Source organism: Xyrauchen texanus, chromosome 15, assembly GCF_025860055.1.
Source record: "Xyrauchen texanus isolate HMW12.3.18 chromosome 15, RBS_HiC_50CHRs, whole genome shotgun sequence".
Lineage (NCBI taxonomy): Eukaryota > Metazoa > Chordata > Actinopteri > Cypriniformes > Catostomidae > Xyrauchen > Xyrauchen texanus.
Window position 1 is genome coordinate 25399288 of NC_068290.1, and position 16369 is coordinate 25415656.

General features: G+C 37.7%; 1 protein-coding gene across 1 annotated transcript in view; it reads left to right on the forward strand.

The window, feature by feature from the left end:
* LOC127655972 (ETS domain-containing transcription factor ERF-like) overlaps positions 1 to 16369 on the forward strand; it is a 78777-nt gene that overhangs the window by 45307 nt on the left and 17101 nt on the right. The window contains exon 2 of the mRNA XM_052144079.1: positions 8463 to 8697. Within this exon, the coding sequence (XP_052000039.1) occupies positions 8463 to 8697 (235 nt within the window). The remainder of the gene's footprint in view (positions 1 to 8462; positions 8698 to 16369) is intronic.

Here is a 16369-nt window from a genome sequence, read left to right on the forward strand (position 1 = left end):
GACCACTTCTGTTTGGATTTTGAGGGGAGGGTCTCTGTTTCATGACGACATACATCAGTCACTTTGTCAGTGTGTTACTGTATGATAATAAATTGCAACAAAGTCAGAAAAGACAAAGAAAGAGTGGAAAAAAAGGTTGCACTCTTTCTCCCAGATGTTGTTTCAATTTTATCTAAGCACAAACGCAATGCGTCAAGCAGAATTATCAGTTATTTTAATTGATTACCTGTATTAAAGGAGCTTCAAGTGTTTGTGCTTCTCTTCTACAGAAGATCCGGGATGTTCTTGTGATTTGTGTATGTATCTGCTTTTTTACATTTTCTGATCAGACCATAATTTTGTTTTAAAGCCGCATGTAAAGGCTAAGTTTAAACTCTTGTTTTAGTGCAGCGGTTGATTGACAGGTGAGAGGTGGTGCTTCACTACTGCCGGAACGCATTCAGGATGGATTTGCATTTACACCTCAAATGCGATGCAGTCACATGCATTTTAGATGATCCAATCACAAAACGTTTTCGACCCCATTTAGACCTGTATTTAGGGCTGACCACATGTTATCAGATCACCCTAAAAACATCTTAATACCAGATGGAATTGGGGTCTGAGGCAGCATCAGTAGCTGGTTAAAATTTTGGAGAGCGCCACAGAACCTTATCCTCATAAAAGTTAATGAATTTGATTTATGTTTCAATCCTTTTTTTCCTAACTCTCTTTGTTGGCAGCTTTCCTCTGAGAAGAGCGAGGAGACACAGGAAGAGTCTTTCTTTTCTTTTTTTCCCTGCCAACAGCTGAATCCTTCCTCTGTGCTGCCCGACAGCAACTCCTTCAGAACTTTTTGAAAAGTTATTATGAGTCTCTCTCTCTCTCTGTCTCTCTCTGTATGGACATACCACAATGCAGAGCAGGGCTGTAGTTTCCTTGGGTGCTCAGAATTCTTTAAATACTTCCTATGTAAAGACTTAAGTGCAGGAGTGCCTACACGATTTACATTCTTGAGAGGAATCGATGCCTGAGAGAGCAAAGAGAGAGAGAGCAGAGAGGCAATTTGACCTGAGAGGCAACAGACTACTAGAGGAGCAATGATCTCATCCTGCTCTCTCTCACCCCATCCCCCTTTCCCTCTCTCCATTGTTTCCCTCTCTCCCACTCCCTCCTCAAGCCCCCTCTTTCTTTTCCTCCTTGTTCTCTCCTCTTTTTTTCTCTGCAGTTTCTTGTGTTGTCTCTCCTCACTTTGACATCTCGCTCTGTTTTCCACATTCTTATAAGTTTTCCTCAATCTTTTTGGAACTTTCCACAAATAGGGTTCAAAATAGGGTCTGAACGTTTTATATTTTTTAACAAATGGTCAGTGCTTAACCTTCAGAAAATGTTGATCGTTAACCTCAGGAGGTCATACTAAATATTATATGAGCTCTTTTCTTTTCATTTTATATGAGGTTTGGGGACTGGCAACCTTGTTACCAAAATGTAAGCTGTGTACATACAATAATCATTAAATAATCATCAGCATTAAATACATAAAATGTATAAAATAAATAATTGAGCCTAAATTTAAGCTAACATTCATAAAGGGTTACTTAGTTTGCAAAAGTTAGTTAGTATAGTTAGTGTAGTTATTGATGAACTTATATTTACAGACAGTAGATATGTTTAAAACTAGCTATGTCCTATGCTTGTTTGATTTTAGTTCATATAATAACATATCTAACATATCTAATTGCTCTCTCACAAAAAAAGAAAGAAAATGTGTGCCTCTAATGCTTTAAAACAAATTTTATGTGACATCAAACTGTACCTTATTCGTAGAAAGTGCTTTTTAACTCTTACACAGAGACACCCGCGCTCCAGTGTCCCAGGACAAAGATTATCACCCTACACACACTCTCAAGGCGGTCAGGTTGTTGCATTATTGATGTAGTGTGTGTGTGAGAGTTTGTGGGTCTGTCTTCTCTCTTCTGTAATGGGGATCTAGTGTCTCCCCTGGGGGGTGGGGGGTGCAAAGAGAGAGGGAAAGAGGCATGGGGGGAGGGAGGTCATAAAGGTTAAGTAGGGTGGGGGGGGGCGAGGTCATGCACTCTCACACAACACGGCATGCCATTAAGACGCTCACACGACACCAACTCCACACACTCTCATGACACACAATTCATTACACATGTGTGGATTTCAAAACCGCATAACAAGACACATAACACCAAGTCACAAACTGGTGCGACAAGATTCCAGTGGCATGTGAAGCAAATTGTCTTTTCGCACTGAATGTGAAAATGTAGCGTAACATGACACAGTCTCAGCCAATGATGTGGAGTTATGTGGAACGGGAATTTTGACCAATAAGGTTTTACTCCATCCATCCATCCATATGCAGATTTAGTGGCAGACATGGGTTTGTATATATGATAGTGCTATCAGTTGATTAAATGTTTTAATTGCGATTAATTTATAAAATGCTGAAATTTTACTCTATACTTCTTTTTCAGTCAAAATACACTTTTGTTCTTCTTAGAAAAGAAAACACGTTATTAACATTTTCCAAACAAAGCCTTCCACATTATAAAGTTAGAAATAAACTAAAATAACACCAATTCAAGTAACTTTAATCTAAGTGGGAGGTTGACTAATTGAAAGAAATATGCAATTGCATTTTAGGTGCAATGCACATTCAATTTCATAAATCTCATCCTCTGCAGACTGTGGGTATCCAACTTGTTACAGTAATCGTGAAGCCAGCATTAAGCGCCGCTTTGAACTCCACTTGAGCGCTTGCAAACAACATCTTGTTCTGCATTTTTGTGATAGTTAAAACTTGAAGTGTATCTTTGGTAATTAAATGTGCCTTACAGAGGCTACAGAGTACTTGATTTCTGTCACAAGTCACATCAGGGCTTGTTTTTCATCAAATAGTGTTAAGAGGTCCTTTGCCCATCATTTGATCACTGACATGACTGTTGTGTTGTGTGTGTTTTTGTGTGTATATAAGCTGGTTTATGCATTATTAACAGTAAAGAAAATGTAATTAAATAACGCGTACAACTTTTTTATTTATTCGCATGCATTAACGTGTAAACTTTGACAGCTCTAGAATTTGAGAAATGCCGGTGTTTTATTTCATAGTGGTTCCAGGAGAATTAATGCGAGTGTGAAAAATGGGTCATAACAAAGCATTGATGCTGGAACCCTCTAATATAATCACCAGTAACATGACTAATAACACACAGTGCCTGAAGAGGTTTCATCCTAACACATGAGCTCATTGTCATTAGAGTTTCAGTGCATATGTAACAGCCGCCCACCCTGAGTCCCACACTCACAGATGATTAGACTGGCAGCGGCGATTCATTGAGATCCAAACCTGAATCAAGACGTTTCAATGAGTTGAATTATATGCATGATTGTCATAAGCTGTGTAGATCTGAATGTGGCTCACTATATGGGTGTGTTTGTGTTGAACAATAACTGTATCTGTTTGTGCCCATTGGTGTGTGTGTGTGTGTGTGTGTGTGTGTGACTCATGGAGTCTCCTCTTCGTTGTTCATCAGGGAGTTGGACAGACATTGAATTTGGCTCAGACTTCATAGCAAATATCCTTTTCTCGTGTGTGTGTGTTTGGGCAGGTTAAGGTGGTTTACAAGGACATTGTTTTGGTTACAAACTGGTAATTACAAGGGTATTATGCTATAAATGTGGTTTATGAGGACATTCCTAGTGTCCCCATAATTCAAATCGCTAAATAAAATGTAAAAATGCAGAGTGTCTATGAAGAGTCCTCATAAGAATATCTGCACCAACGTGTGTATGTGTGTGTGTGTGTGTGTGTGTGTATGTGTGAGCGTGTATTTATCACTTTGTGGGGACCAAATGTCCCCATAAGGATAGTAAAACCCGAAATTTTTGACCTTGTGGGGACATTTTATCGGTCCCCATGAGGAAAACAGCTTATAAATAATACTAAATTATGTTTTTTGAAAATGTAAAAATGCAGAATGTTTTCTGTGAGGATTAGGTTTAAGGGTAGGGTTAGGTTTAGGGGATAGAATATAAAGTTTGTACAATATAAAAACCGTTATGTCTATGGAAAGTCCCCAAAAAACATGGAAACACAACATGCGTGTTTGTGTGTGTGTGTGTGTGTGTAAGTGAGAGAATGTGAGCTGTGAAACCAGATCCCTGTCTGCATTTTCTGAAGTCAGACTTCGCTCTCTGGTGCATAGTACATTTGACCTCTTAAATGAGCAATCAGATGTGCCCTCTAACAGAGAGAAAAACAGAGTGTGTCATATTTAAAGAGACCATAGTGGTTACAGAGTATTCTGCATGTCAGTGCAAGTCTTTTTGTGGTCACTTTATTTTACAGTTCACGTATTATTGTGTATTTATAAAAGTTATGAATAAGTAAAAAGCTGGTACTAGAATATTGTTATTGGTATTGTTATGCTAATCAGTAATAGTACCATGTAACTAGTTCACCCAAAAATGGAAATTCTGTCATCATTTGCTCATGCTCATGTTGTTACAAATCTGTTTTTTGTGTTTCAATAAAGGAAGAAAGTCATACTGGTTTGGAACAACATGAGTAAATGATGAACAAATTTACATTTGTTGTTAAACTAGGCTATTCCTTCTACCTTTCTGCTTATTTGCAAAAAATTTTAAATAAATGCATTGCCATTCCAGGTGTAACGGCCATTCAATTATTTGTTAACTGCCTCTCTCTGGACTGATTTGCACTGTCATTTAGAAAAAAGAAAATAAATGTTGTTCAGGTTGTTGTGACCGGTAGAAACAGGAAAAACAGCAGATTTAGTGTATAATTAAGATCTGATGAGTCATCAAGAGGAAGCAAGTTAGTTTGCTTTCTACAAAGAGTCATGACTATTATATTATCTGTAGTTGTTGGCTAAAGTGCTTTTGGAAAACTTTTAATGAAGACAGAATGGCACATGATTTAAGGTTGATTTTAAAGCTTGATTTTAGACCCATTTCAAACATTTTGAAAGCCCAGTCCCCTGGTTTGTAAATGATAATGTTTCATAGAGCTCCCAAGTGTGGAAAAGATGCATTTTGTACTGCATTACAAAATTAATTTGATGATGAAATGCAGGTTTAGTGCAGCTAAACCCAATGCAGATCTCCATTAGAGTACATTCCGTTTTAAATATGGCCGAAGTGCTTTTCTTTATATACCCAGCACAGCATTAAAAACTTAATTTGAATTTAATGCAAGTTGTTCGGTATATACGTAGTTATGAGTTACCTGAATACTTATCATGCCATATCTGCTGAGAACATCTTTGTGTGCCAGTTTTGGATTTGATGCTCTCTTCTCTGTGGTTTCTGTTGAGACTGGATTACTGTCTTTGTGTGTTTACAGACTTAAATCTACTTCAGGCACAGATTTGTCCCCAGATGTGTACTAAATCTGACACAATTCTCCCTTGGGGAAATTTAGGATGTCCTTATTTGTTAAAATGATATATACATTTTACAGTAAGTAAATGTTTTTGAAATCTTTAAAAATGCTTTTTTTAGGGTTAGGGTGTGGCCTAGGGTTAGTCTATAGTAATTATATTCAGTTGTATATAAAAAAAATTATATATGCCCATGGTTTGTCCCTATTTAGATAGCTAAGTAAACATTTGTGTTGGGGAGGGGGAATGATGGAAGTGTAAAGAGGATCAGCTGTGGAAGAACATCTTACACCAGTGTGAGCCGTTACCCTATCCGACCTTCACCAGCTTCAACGTTACCTGAAACCCTCCCTGACCCCACTTCACCCTTTCTCACCCTCTTTAGGCACCCTCTATCCTCACTGCTCTCCTTTCAAATGATTTGCCTTGTCTTAATAGTGAATAATTTGCATAAATCACACTATGTGTTAGATTGAGAGTAACATTGCAGGTGACCTCAATTTGACCTAAAGGGGACCAATAATAAGAGACGTGCTGATATTGAAGGTAGATACAATAACCAATAATGATTTTGTCTGTAATGACTAATAAAGGTAATTATGGCTGTATCTATAAATCTGTAATTCTTGTGTGTGTACAGAGTTCAGTAGATAAAAATGGATAACTAGTACTATTGAATCCTGACCATTGTTGTGTAAGTTACTTGAAAATAGTAATAAACTACAAATGACTAATTGCTTAACTAATTTTGTACTCAGATTGCTCTACCGATTACTTAAAGTAATCCCATTACAAATTACTTTACTCTTTAAATTACTTTCTGTTCATAGAGTTTTGTTTTTCCGTTTAAATTTAAAATATTGTCTATATTTCCTCCTTGTTCATTGCCATAGTTTCTTTAGCTGTCACAAAAAAAACACAAACAAACAGATGTACATACAGTTGAAGTCAGAAGTTTACATATACTTAGGGTTGAAGTCATTAAAAATATTTTTTTAACCACTCCACAGATTTAATATCAGCAATCTATAGCTTTGGCAAGTCTTTAGGACATCTACTTTGTGCATGACATGGGTAATTTTTCCAACAATTGTTTACAGACAGATTGTTTCACTTTTAATTGACCATATCACAATTCCAGTGGGAATTGTACCAAATTCATCAGTACAACTGTAGAATACTACAGAATACACTTTGCAGGTGCACATGGGGACAAAGATCAGCCAGGAAGCTAAAGCTCGGTCACAAATGGCTCTCCCAAATGGACAATGACCCTAAACATACTTCCAAAGTTGTGGCAAAGTGGCTTAAGTACAAAAAAGTCAAGATATTTCAAGGTAACTGAAAAAGCGTGTGCGAGCAAGGAGGCCTACAGACCTGACTGAGTTGCACCAGTTCTGTCTGGAGGAATGTCCAAAAATTCCAGCAACTTATTGTGAGAAGCTTGTGGAAGGCTACCCAAAACAATTTGCCCCATGTACAAACAATTTAAAAGCAATGCTACCAAATACTAACAAAGTGTATGTAAACCTCTGACCAACTGGGAGTGTGATAAAGCAATAAAAGCTGAAGTACATCATTCTCTCTACTATTATTCTGACAACTCACATTCTTAAAATAACAAAGTAGTGATCCTAACTGACCTAAGACAGGGAATGTTTTCTGCGATAAAATGTCAGGAAAAACCGAGTTTAAATGTATTTGTCTAAGGTGTATGTAAACTTCTGACTTCAACTGTACAACACTTTTAAATGTGTTCTACATAAATATTATTTTAGTAATTTACTTTGGGTTAAGTAGGGGTGGACGATATGACCAAAATCCTAAATCAAATATGAGTAATTTTATATCATGATAACAATATATATACTGTTATAATTACATTTTTAAATTGTACTATATATTAAGCTATATCGAAATGTGTAATTTTGAGTAATCTAGTCAGTGAATTAAATACTTTATAAATGAAAACTTCCTCATCTTATAATTTTCTTTTTATTATTGTTGTTGTTGTTATTATCAATATTGTTGTAACTTTCCTCAAGAAACTTAACATCTTCTCAAAGCAATGCAAAAAGTCAAATAACATATACATTAAAAAAAAAACACTTAATAAGGCACTTTGTGTTTTTAGTAATCTCTATAAAAAAAATATAAAATATCTGAAGAAAAATTATATCTGGTTTGTTTCCTGATATCAAACAGAATTTTATAAAGGGTTATGATGTGTATTTTAAAAACCCATTTGACATCGAGAGAAACCTGAATGAGTAACGGGTGTGATTTGCGTGTTTTCTGTTACAGCAGCACAAAAGAAGGGACTGGGATGATTTCAAGACTTGCACGCTCTTGTGTGTTTCAGACTGTGTGCAACACACACACAAAACACAGCTGCGCGTGTTTGGATAGAGGCATGTTTGGAGCGGATTGAATTTGCTTTGACGGCCGCCCAAATGAAATTTCATGCCGCAGAAGTGTAATTTTTTCTTGCATTCTAGACAAGCTTTTCATCTAATGACACGTACAGCTGTCATTGCAAAACTGTGTTTAATTATTTTTATCAGTCTCACGTAAAGCCCTGACCACTGATATACTGTATACACACACATTGATATTTACATATATCCACATGCGCAATGTACAAATCTTGCAAAGCACCGTTTTCTGCTCTGTATCGCGTTTTATAAAGCCAAACCAATTCCACACCATGGAGGAAGCACTTTTCTCTTCATAATCTCCTCTTAACTTCTCATTCAAATTAATTTGAGGAACAAGCAGTCGCTCCACCTTCATCCATTTATCCGACAGAGTGTGTAATGCGTACGTATTTTGTGCTGTACACATTTACACATAATAGACCTGCCTCTGTCTGTTTTGCAGTTATTTACACAACAGGATTGAAAAGAAAAATAGAAATCACTTACTGCTCTTTACTATTTGTTTATTTGAATATTTATTTGAAAAATTCATTACCCAAAAATCACCTCGCTCTACATCTGGACAGTTCGAGCAGTGTCTGATCTCTCCCTCCACCTCCTCTCTCTTTCTCTGCAGGGTTTGCGTTCCCAGACTGGGCCTATAAGCCGGAGTCCAGTCCTGGCTCCAGACAGATCCAGCTGTGGCACTTCATTCTGGAGCTGCTGAGAAAGGAGGAGTATCATGATGTGATTGCCTGGCAGGGGGACTACGGAGAGTTTGTGATCAAAGACCCTGATGAGGTGGCCAGGCTGTGGGGCGCCCGTAAGTGCAAACCTCAGATGAACTACGACAAACTCAGCCGTGCTCTCAGGTAAGACTCTCACAAGAGTCGCTGTCTTCCCTGCTGAAAAAGAAAATATATATATATATCACCAGCAAATGTTTTGAAAGTTGGTTCCCAGCATAGGATGCTGGTGTGCTGATGTCCACATCAAGCTTTTTAAATGCACTGTAAAGACTTCAACCTAATAATTAAACTACATTTTCTGATTTGATTTGGGTCAAAAATCTTATTTATTTAGTTACACCAACAAAACTCATTTTCAGGGTTATATAAGGTAGAAATAGCTCTTTAAGGTAACAATAGCTGGTCACAACATTTTACAGTGTAGCTAAACCAGCCAACATCTTTGCTCACTCAGCATCACCAAAAAGACTAAGCTAGCCTAGAAATTTCACCAAGTTTAGCGGTTGAACAGCATTGCTAATTTCTATTAACAGTCACTTCGCATGTTAATCATTAAGTAATTAAATCAGAAACAAGTACATTATGGTACACTTATTTCAGGCACAATCCTCCTTAAGCAACCTGGGTTTAAGTTTACAGGGTACAATGGAAATAACTTACGGATCACCATTTGTGAGACTTGACCTTTCAGTTACAAGGCCAGAACTATCACTCCTAAGCCACACCGCCTTATTGCATCTGAAAAAGCTGATAATTACAAAACCTTAAGCATGTCCAACCCCTTAATCATTCACTATTTAAAAACTGAAATCCTGAGACAGTTTTAGTTTGACCAATGAAGACTAAGGCCTATTTCTACTCAATCTAAATGTAGAGCAACAGAGGCAAGCATACTGAATGGCTTTTGTGTTGTGTTATGGGATTGACCCTGCTGCTGGATAGCTTTGACTGTATGGAGTCTGATCTTTCTGTAATCCCTGCCAATTTACCTTTGCAGGAGCTCATCTCATTAGAGGAAAGACAGGTGATTGTATTCTAAATGCTGGCTGGCAGAGGAGCAGCCAACAGATTTAGACTACGTTCCATTTTTTGACCTGATCTTCATTTGTTCATTCATACATTTATTTTCGTCCCTGACTTACCTTCTTTAGCAGATCAGTGTTGATCCTCAAAGTGGATGTAGAGTTATCTATTGTCTATATTTTAGAGTCTTCTCGGGACTTACTATAGTCAGCTGAATTACATCACACAAGGGGTGTGTCCTCATCAATCATACATTCAATCTTGCACAGACATTTTGTCCAACCAAATGCTTTCTATAATGAGAATGTCCCCCCAAATAACACCACCACTAACCGACCAGCAAGGAGCAAATTATGGTTCATGAATGTGACACAATTAATGCCTATGGCAATAAAAAAAAAAAAAAAAGGCATTCTATATGTCACACTCAAATTTGTTTCATTAGGAAATACATCAACATGGGGAAAAAATTAGCTTGTAAAGTGATTTCACAGGTGCGTGCTACGACTGCTATGTGACACCGGATTATTTCTCTTCTGGAGCTTAGACCCATAAAGATCTCTTTATATTCTTCAAGACTCAAGTTAGACAAATGCATTTATCTCCAGACCTCTTCACACACGTGCTCTTGACTTGCACATCATCCACTTTTATTGTTTTTACCTTCATCTCCTGATGTTTAGCAGCCATTACATTTTCTTCTAACGCTTCTTCATGCGGCAAAGGCTTAAATGTGAATGTTGCCACCTTGTGGACTGAATAATATGTGCAAAGGCGCATTCTGCGTGTTGAAAGACACATGGTTAGAAAAATCGGGCTGTGCGCGTTAAGTGGTTGAGCACTCTGCTGATAATGGGATTTGCGTCATGCGCAGCATTCACATCTGACCGAATACTTTGACCTTAACCGTGCATCTTTGAATGCGCAGAATGTTCATGCACCTGTAATTATTTGCACTAATTAGTGGGTCCACTAGGTGACATTTAAACTGGTGCTGTCACGAAGAAGAGCTAGAAGATGTAGCTGCAGCTAAACATCAGGAGATTAAGGTAAAAACAACAATAGCAGATGTGCAAGTCAAGAACGCTATGTAGGGAGGTCAGGAGGTTTCTGCATTTGTATAACTCAAGTCTGAAAGACTAATAATCATCTTTATGGGTCTAAACTCCTGAAGAGAAATAGTCAGTTGTCTCATAGCAGTCGTATGAGCCATGTGGCATCCGCGTGTGTATGTGTGCACAGTCATATGTAGTATACTTTGAAAGGCTCACGTTTGACTGTATGCTGACGCTGAGCCTTACCGTCAAAATTAAAGTATACTTTGGGCTTTAGTGGAGAGGCCTCTATGTGTACTACTGATTACAGGCTTTAGCCAGACTATGCAGCAATATCATGTCATTTTCAGTTTTGTGTTAAGGGAATGGATTTAAGGAATCATTTTTCATTTGGAGCTTTCACTAGGAGATGACAACGAAGTGATTTAAGAGATTGCATGATTGCAAACACTGAAGATATCCCATGTAAGCAGCATATTGAGGGATTAACCGTGAGTGTGCTTTAGTCTGTGTTTTATGTCAGTTATCCAGAGGAAATAAACATCATCTTAAAATCTCCACCACTAATGTTGGATAATCCAAATTATACTCTTCTTTATTTCTCTCAATTTCTTTCCTTTTCTATTTTTAGCTCTGTTTTGTACAGATTAGATTTTTTTCACCTTAAATATATTCTCTTGTAAATAGAAAACATCATGAGTGTGTTCACAGGCATATGACATCACCTTGGCTAGGTAAACAAAATATTGAATATTCACAATATATTCACAATGAGTCTGATGAGCGTTTTAATTTGGCTTTAGGTTTTATAGACTATCAAGTTTTGCAATCTTTTCTTGTATCGTGACTTTGCATGTATGAGAGCGTTAAGGCAGAGATTTACTAAATGCGATTCATTTCAATTAATCAGTTCAAACTGTCCGTTTCAATGAATAATTCTGATTCGATGATTTGCTTGTCCCATCACTCAGAAATGTTTCTGGAAGTATGTCACGTGAAGTGTCACTGTGAAGCACAGCTATTGCTGCTTTATTTATATATGATTTCTATCAGACTTTCACCATCTCACATAACAAAGCAGGTACTGACACAGAGTTACACAGTTAGCCCCTTTTCCACCGAAATGGCGATGGGTCGTGTGCCAATCCTGTGCTCGGCTGGTTCACCGCTGTGGCAATCTGGAGCCTATCGCAAACCGGCCCGCTTTTCCACTTACTTGAGAACCAAATGGTGACATAATGGTTTACGTGGCTATGTGGTAGTTTTACGTAACTACCTCACCTGCCACAAACAAACATGGAGTGTGCAAACATCTCACACTTGTTTGTGTAAAAATTGTACTCCTGTTTTTGAGGACATATTTAAACAAATCCAACGTTATTACTAGGCCTGTTGTTATTATTAAATAATCATCTGATCGTGGCTGTTTGATCTAACCATGGTTATCTCAAATATGTATTGTGCACTTTAAATTTCAATCTCATTTTAATGCCCAAATAAGGGAATTTTAAGTGAATATATAAATGAAATGAACGGCGCGTTTGTGTGTCATTCAGTTGAACTCAGAGCGTCACTGAGCCATACCGTGAACATCAACCCAGAGCTGCTCCTGTCCGGAAGAGCGTTTAAAGCGCTTCTCAAACTCTCTTATGTGTGCGCAGTCAGCAGAAGCTCACGGCCTACTCCCGCAAAAATATAAACAAACAAAGATGAATATATATCAACTTGTTTTTGAAACGAATTATAAATATATTCTGTGTATATATATATATATATATATATATATATATATGTATATATATACAGTATATTATATTTTAACTCATTATATTTAGAATTAGTTTCAAAAACAAGTGTAAATGTAAAATTTACCAAAGCTAAAGTTGACCAAAGAGACCTATTTTAAGTATTTAGAAATATTTTGATATCTAAAAACATATTTTAATGTCATTCGTATTGTTTTAAAGCTTTAAAAAGAAATCTTATATCCCTATTTTAAATATTTGAAGTTAAATATTACTTCTTAAGATGTATGAAGCACACACGCACCTTAAGAAATATGACAATTTATATTGTAATTAATCGTGAAAGCCCTAAAAGAGACAATTAATCAGTATAGCCCTCAAACAGACAATAAATCATCATAATCGCAATTATTTGTTTGACAATTAATCCATCCATCCATCCATCCATCGTCAACCGCTTATCCTGTGTACAGGGTCGCGGGGGGCTGGAGCCTATCCCAGCTAACATTGGGCGAAAGGCAGGGGACACCCTGGACAGGTCGCCAGTCCATCGCAGGGCTGACAATTAATCGTCAGCCAAATTTTATAATTGTGACAGCCCTAGTTATTACATTGCTCAACAAGATTGCCAGAGACTTCATCTACGCTCAAGATGACAAGTATTACTTTTTGTATGGACTTTTTAATGTGGCTTAACTTGCCAAGTACTATAAATTGTAACAGTGGAATCATTCTTAACATTGGTCAGATAGTTATATTTAGATTTTTTTAGTTTTGAAGATACTTAAGTACGCAAGTCATGTAAAAAAATTTTAGAGGGAAAAAATATTGCAATCTCGAGTTCATCTCTGATCTCCATAGAAGACCATTTTGCAAGTAGAGTGATCGTTTTGTCCGCATTTCCTCAACGCTTTATATCTGAGGGGTTTTTATTTTTGTTATCGAGTGACACATTTTTCCTTGCTGCAGACGGTAGATACTGTTGTTGTTTGGTCAATTTTACCTGATTGACAAAACATAATCCCACCGCCTGACGTAATCTGTTCCTGTGTAGAGACCAGCAAGCTTTTGGGTCTGATGCGGAACCAGTTTTTCTGCCCCTAAACCCCCCCGAACCATGTCCTCGAAAAAGAGCTATTAGTGGTAGGACTACTATTCTATGCTGATGAAGGGTGGGTTCACATCCATGTTTTGGGTGGATTTTTTTCTCTTTGTAACCCGTGGCGCTCCTGTATTTTTGCATGGATTACCAACTTTTCATGACAGGAGTTGAAATATTGGATACAATACTTTGCCCAGACAGGGTTACTAAGTGATTTTATCACACAAGTTTCATTTTAACACGAATGATGTTCAAGTCAAAACAGTGTGTATTTTAACGTTTATTCAAGTGCAATGCTCCATAGACTACCATTGTGTGTTTTTACACACTGAGGGATGAGCTGAACTTTTTTGTTATAATCGACAGCATACCGAAGATTTCAACTTATTTAAACCCGGAACATTTCTGTAAGACAGTACAACATATTGAAAACACTGTACTTATATTCCAGCAACATGAAATTAAATATGCCATCTACTCTAACTTCTATTATCCTTTCTTCTCTCTCCTCACTCCTTTCCAGTCTCATCATGTTCCTCTCTTTCTTTATTTCCTTCTCTTCTCTCCTCTATTGCCTCTCATGATGTTAGTGACTCACCACCATTCCTCCACATCTACACTGCCTCCCTAACCCACAATCCCACACTGAACTCCTCCATCTGATTCATATCTTCAGTCTAATACTTTCATAACAGGGCTTTCACATTTACTACTGCTTTAATCTTGACTGGAATTTGACTTGATTCATGCAGAGTTAGGGTGTTGTTTCAGTCATGTTCTACTGTAGATGGCCTGCTGAGAATAAGCTCATCTCTTTCCTGCCACACGTGTGTGGAAATTCCAAAAAAATTATAATGTAAACTGTTGATGTTCCATAGGACATCAGGACACAGAAATATTCCATCTTTACTGTCTGGCTCGGCACATGATTGACGCCCAGCTAAACATTCCCTCTCTTACCAATTCACATCCCACTCTTATCAAAACTGTCCTATATTGGGACAAACTCCTCTACAGAACTCAATAAAGCTCAATAATTTTTTTAAATCCACTGTGGTTACATGTTAATAGTTTTTCCTTTGCCAAGCCATCTCGGTGCCATTTTAATATTGTGATCATTTAGAATGTATCAAGTGCCCCCTTTTTCTTCCCTCATGCTAGCTTTCCCCTTGTTGTTCTGACTGTACTAACTACTGTAACTAGTGAGTTGGATTCAAGTGCTGCTGATATGTTATATTTATATCTGGGCAACAATACATTTTAAAAGTGTATTTTGATTCAAACTATTATATATTCTACTAGTTCGAGTGCTAAACTTTTAAAAGATTAGAAATGGCACTTAAATTGACTAAAATACTCCCTAAATTCTCAATGAATTTGTTTTATTTATAAAGATGTTTTATTCTAGACCTAGTTAAATATATTATTATACAAAATATAAGTTGATGCTGGTAAAATTTTAAAGGTAACAGATTAATTACTCAGATTAATTTGAATAAATTGATTAGGCTTAAATATGGTTAGAAAACCTATGCCCTAATAAAGATAAAAATGCCCCTGAAAATCAATTCCAGGGGGCAAATTTTGCTCCTTAATAAAAAAATAAATAATTTTTGACACCGGTACCAACTTTATAGATTTGTATTTTTATCTTATTCTGATTAGTAATTTGATCTAATAGAGATAATCTGAGGGTTTGTATGGATCTAATGCCATAAAATGTTTTGCCTTCTCACACGTGTATTAGTGATGATCATGTCATGCTTACTGTTTGGATATTGATACAGTATTGTGAGAGAAAAAAAATCACAATACTTTAAAATGCCACCCAACCTCTAGTCCTTACAGAAAGTCAAGGGGCATCTCTGTCATCTGACGTCATTTTAAACGTGTCCGTGATAGTATTATTTTAATGTGAGATGCTCTGGATACACAATCGATCTGCCGTTGATTGAAGTGGCTGGCCGTGATTCCTTCTACACTCTTTGGAGATTTTATTAAGATTGACTGTGTGTGTGTGTGTGTGTGTGTGTGTGTGTGTGTGTGTGTGTGTGTGTGTGCGTGCTCGCACTTGTGGAAAGAGTGGGTCAGAGGCCTTGTCCTACAACAGCTCTCTTTGTTTGGAGGTGGATGACGACATGTGTGTGTGTGTGTGTGTGTGTGTGTGTGTGTGTGTGTGTGTGTATTTAAGGGAAGTCTTGTGTCTTATTGTCAGGGATAGAATGAGCTCTTTATTAGCTCAGTGGGTGGAGATACACACACACACGCTAGCGCAACACTGACACGCTAACACACACAGAATACAAAACATTATGTTTATCTCTGGATTCTCAGTAGAGCTTATGGATGGAGTGAATCTCACTGTTCTGTTACCATCTGACCTAGAGCCACGGAGGCCCACTCGCTATCCACCCCATCACTTCACTTCACTCTGTCTGTGCCATCCTGCCTCTCTCTGTCTCGTCCCACAAACTCAAATCTGTAAACTTATGTTGATTTTTCAAAATTTGTGAGATTTGTTTCAGATATTCATGAAGATATTTTCAGATTTGTGAGGAACAGTGCTCGACGCTGGGGCTGAGAGCTGAGCCCGGGTTGAGGCGGAGCAGAGTGTTTCTTAGCCGCAGCCCCCAGCCAGATGGGGCATGGCCCGGGGCGGCAGGTTTGCGGCGGGGCATGATATGAGAGATGGCCTCCGTCTGCTTCTTCGCCGTGGAGAACTGCTGGGCGAAGTCCTCGACGTGTCGCCGAAGAGACTGAACTGGGAGACAGGCGCGTTCAGGAAGCGAGTCTTGTCGGCTTCATGCATCTCGACCAAGTTCAACCACAGATGACGTTCCTGGACCACGAGCATAGCCATCGCCTGCCCG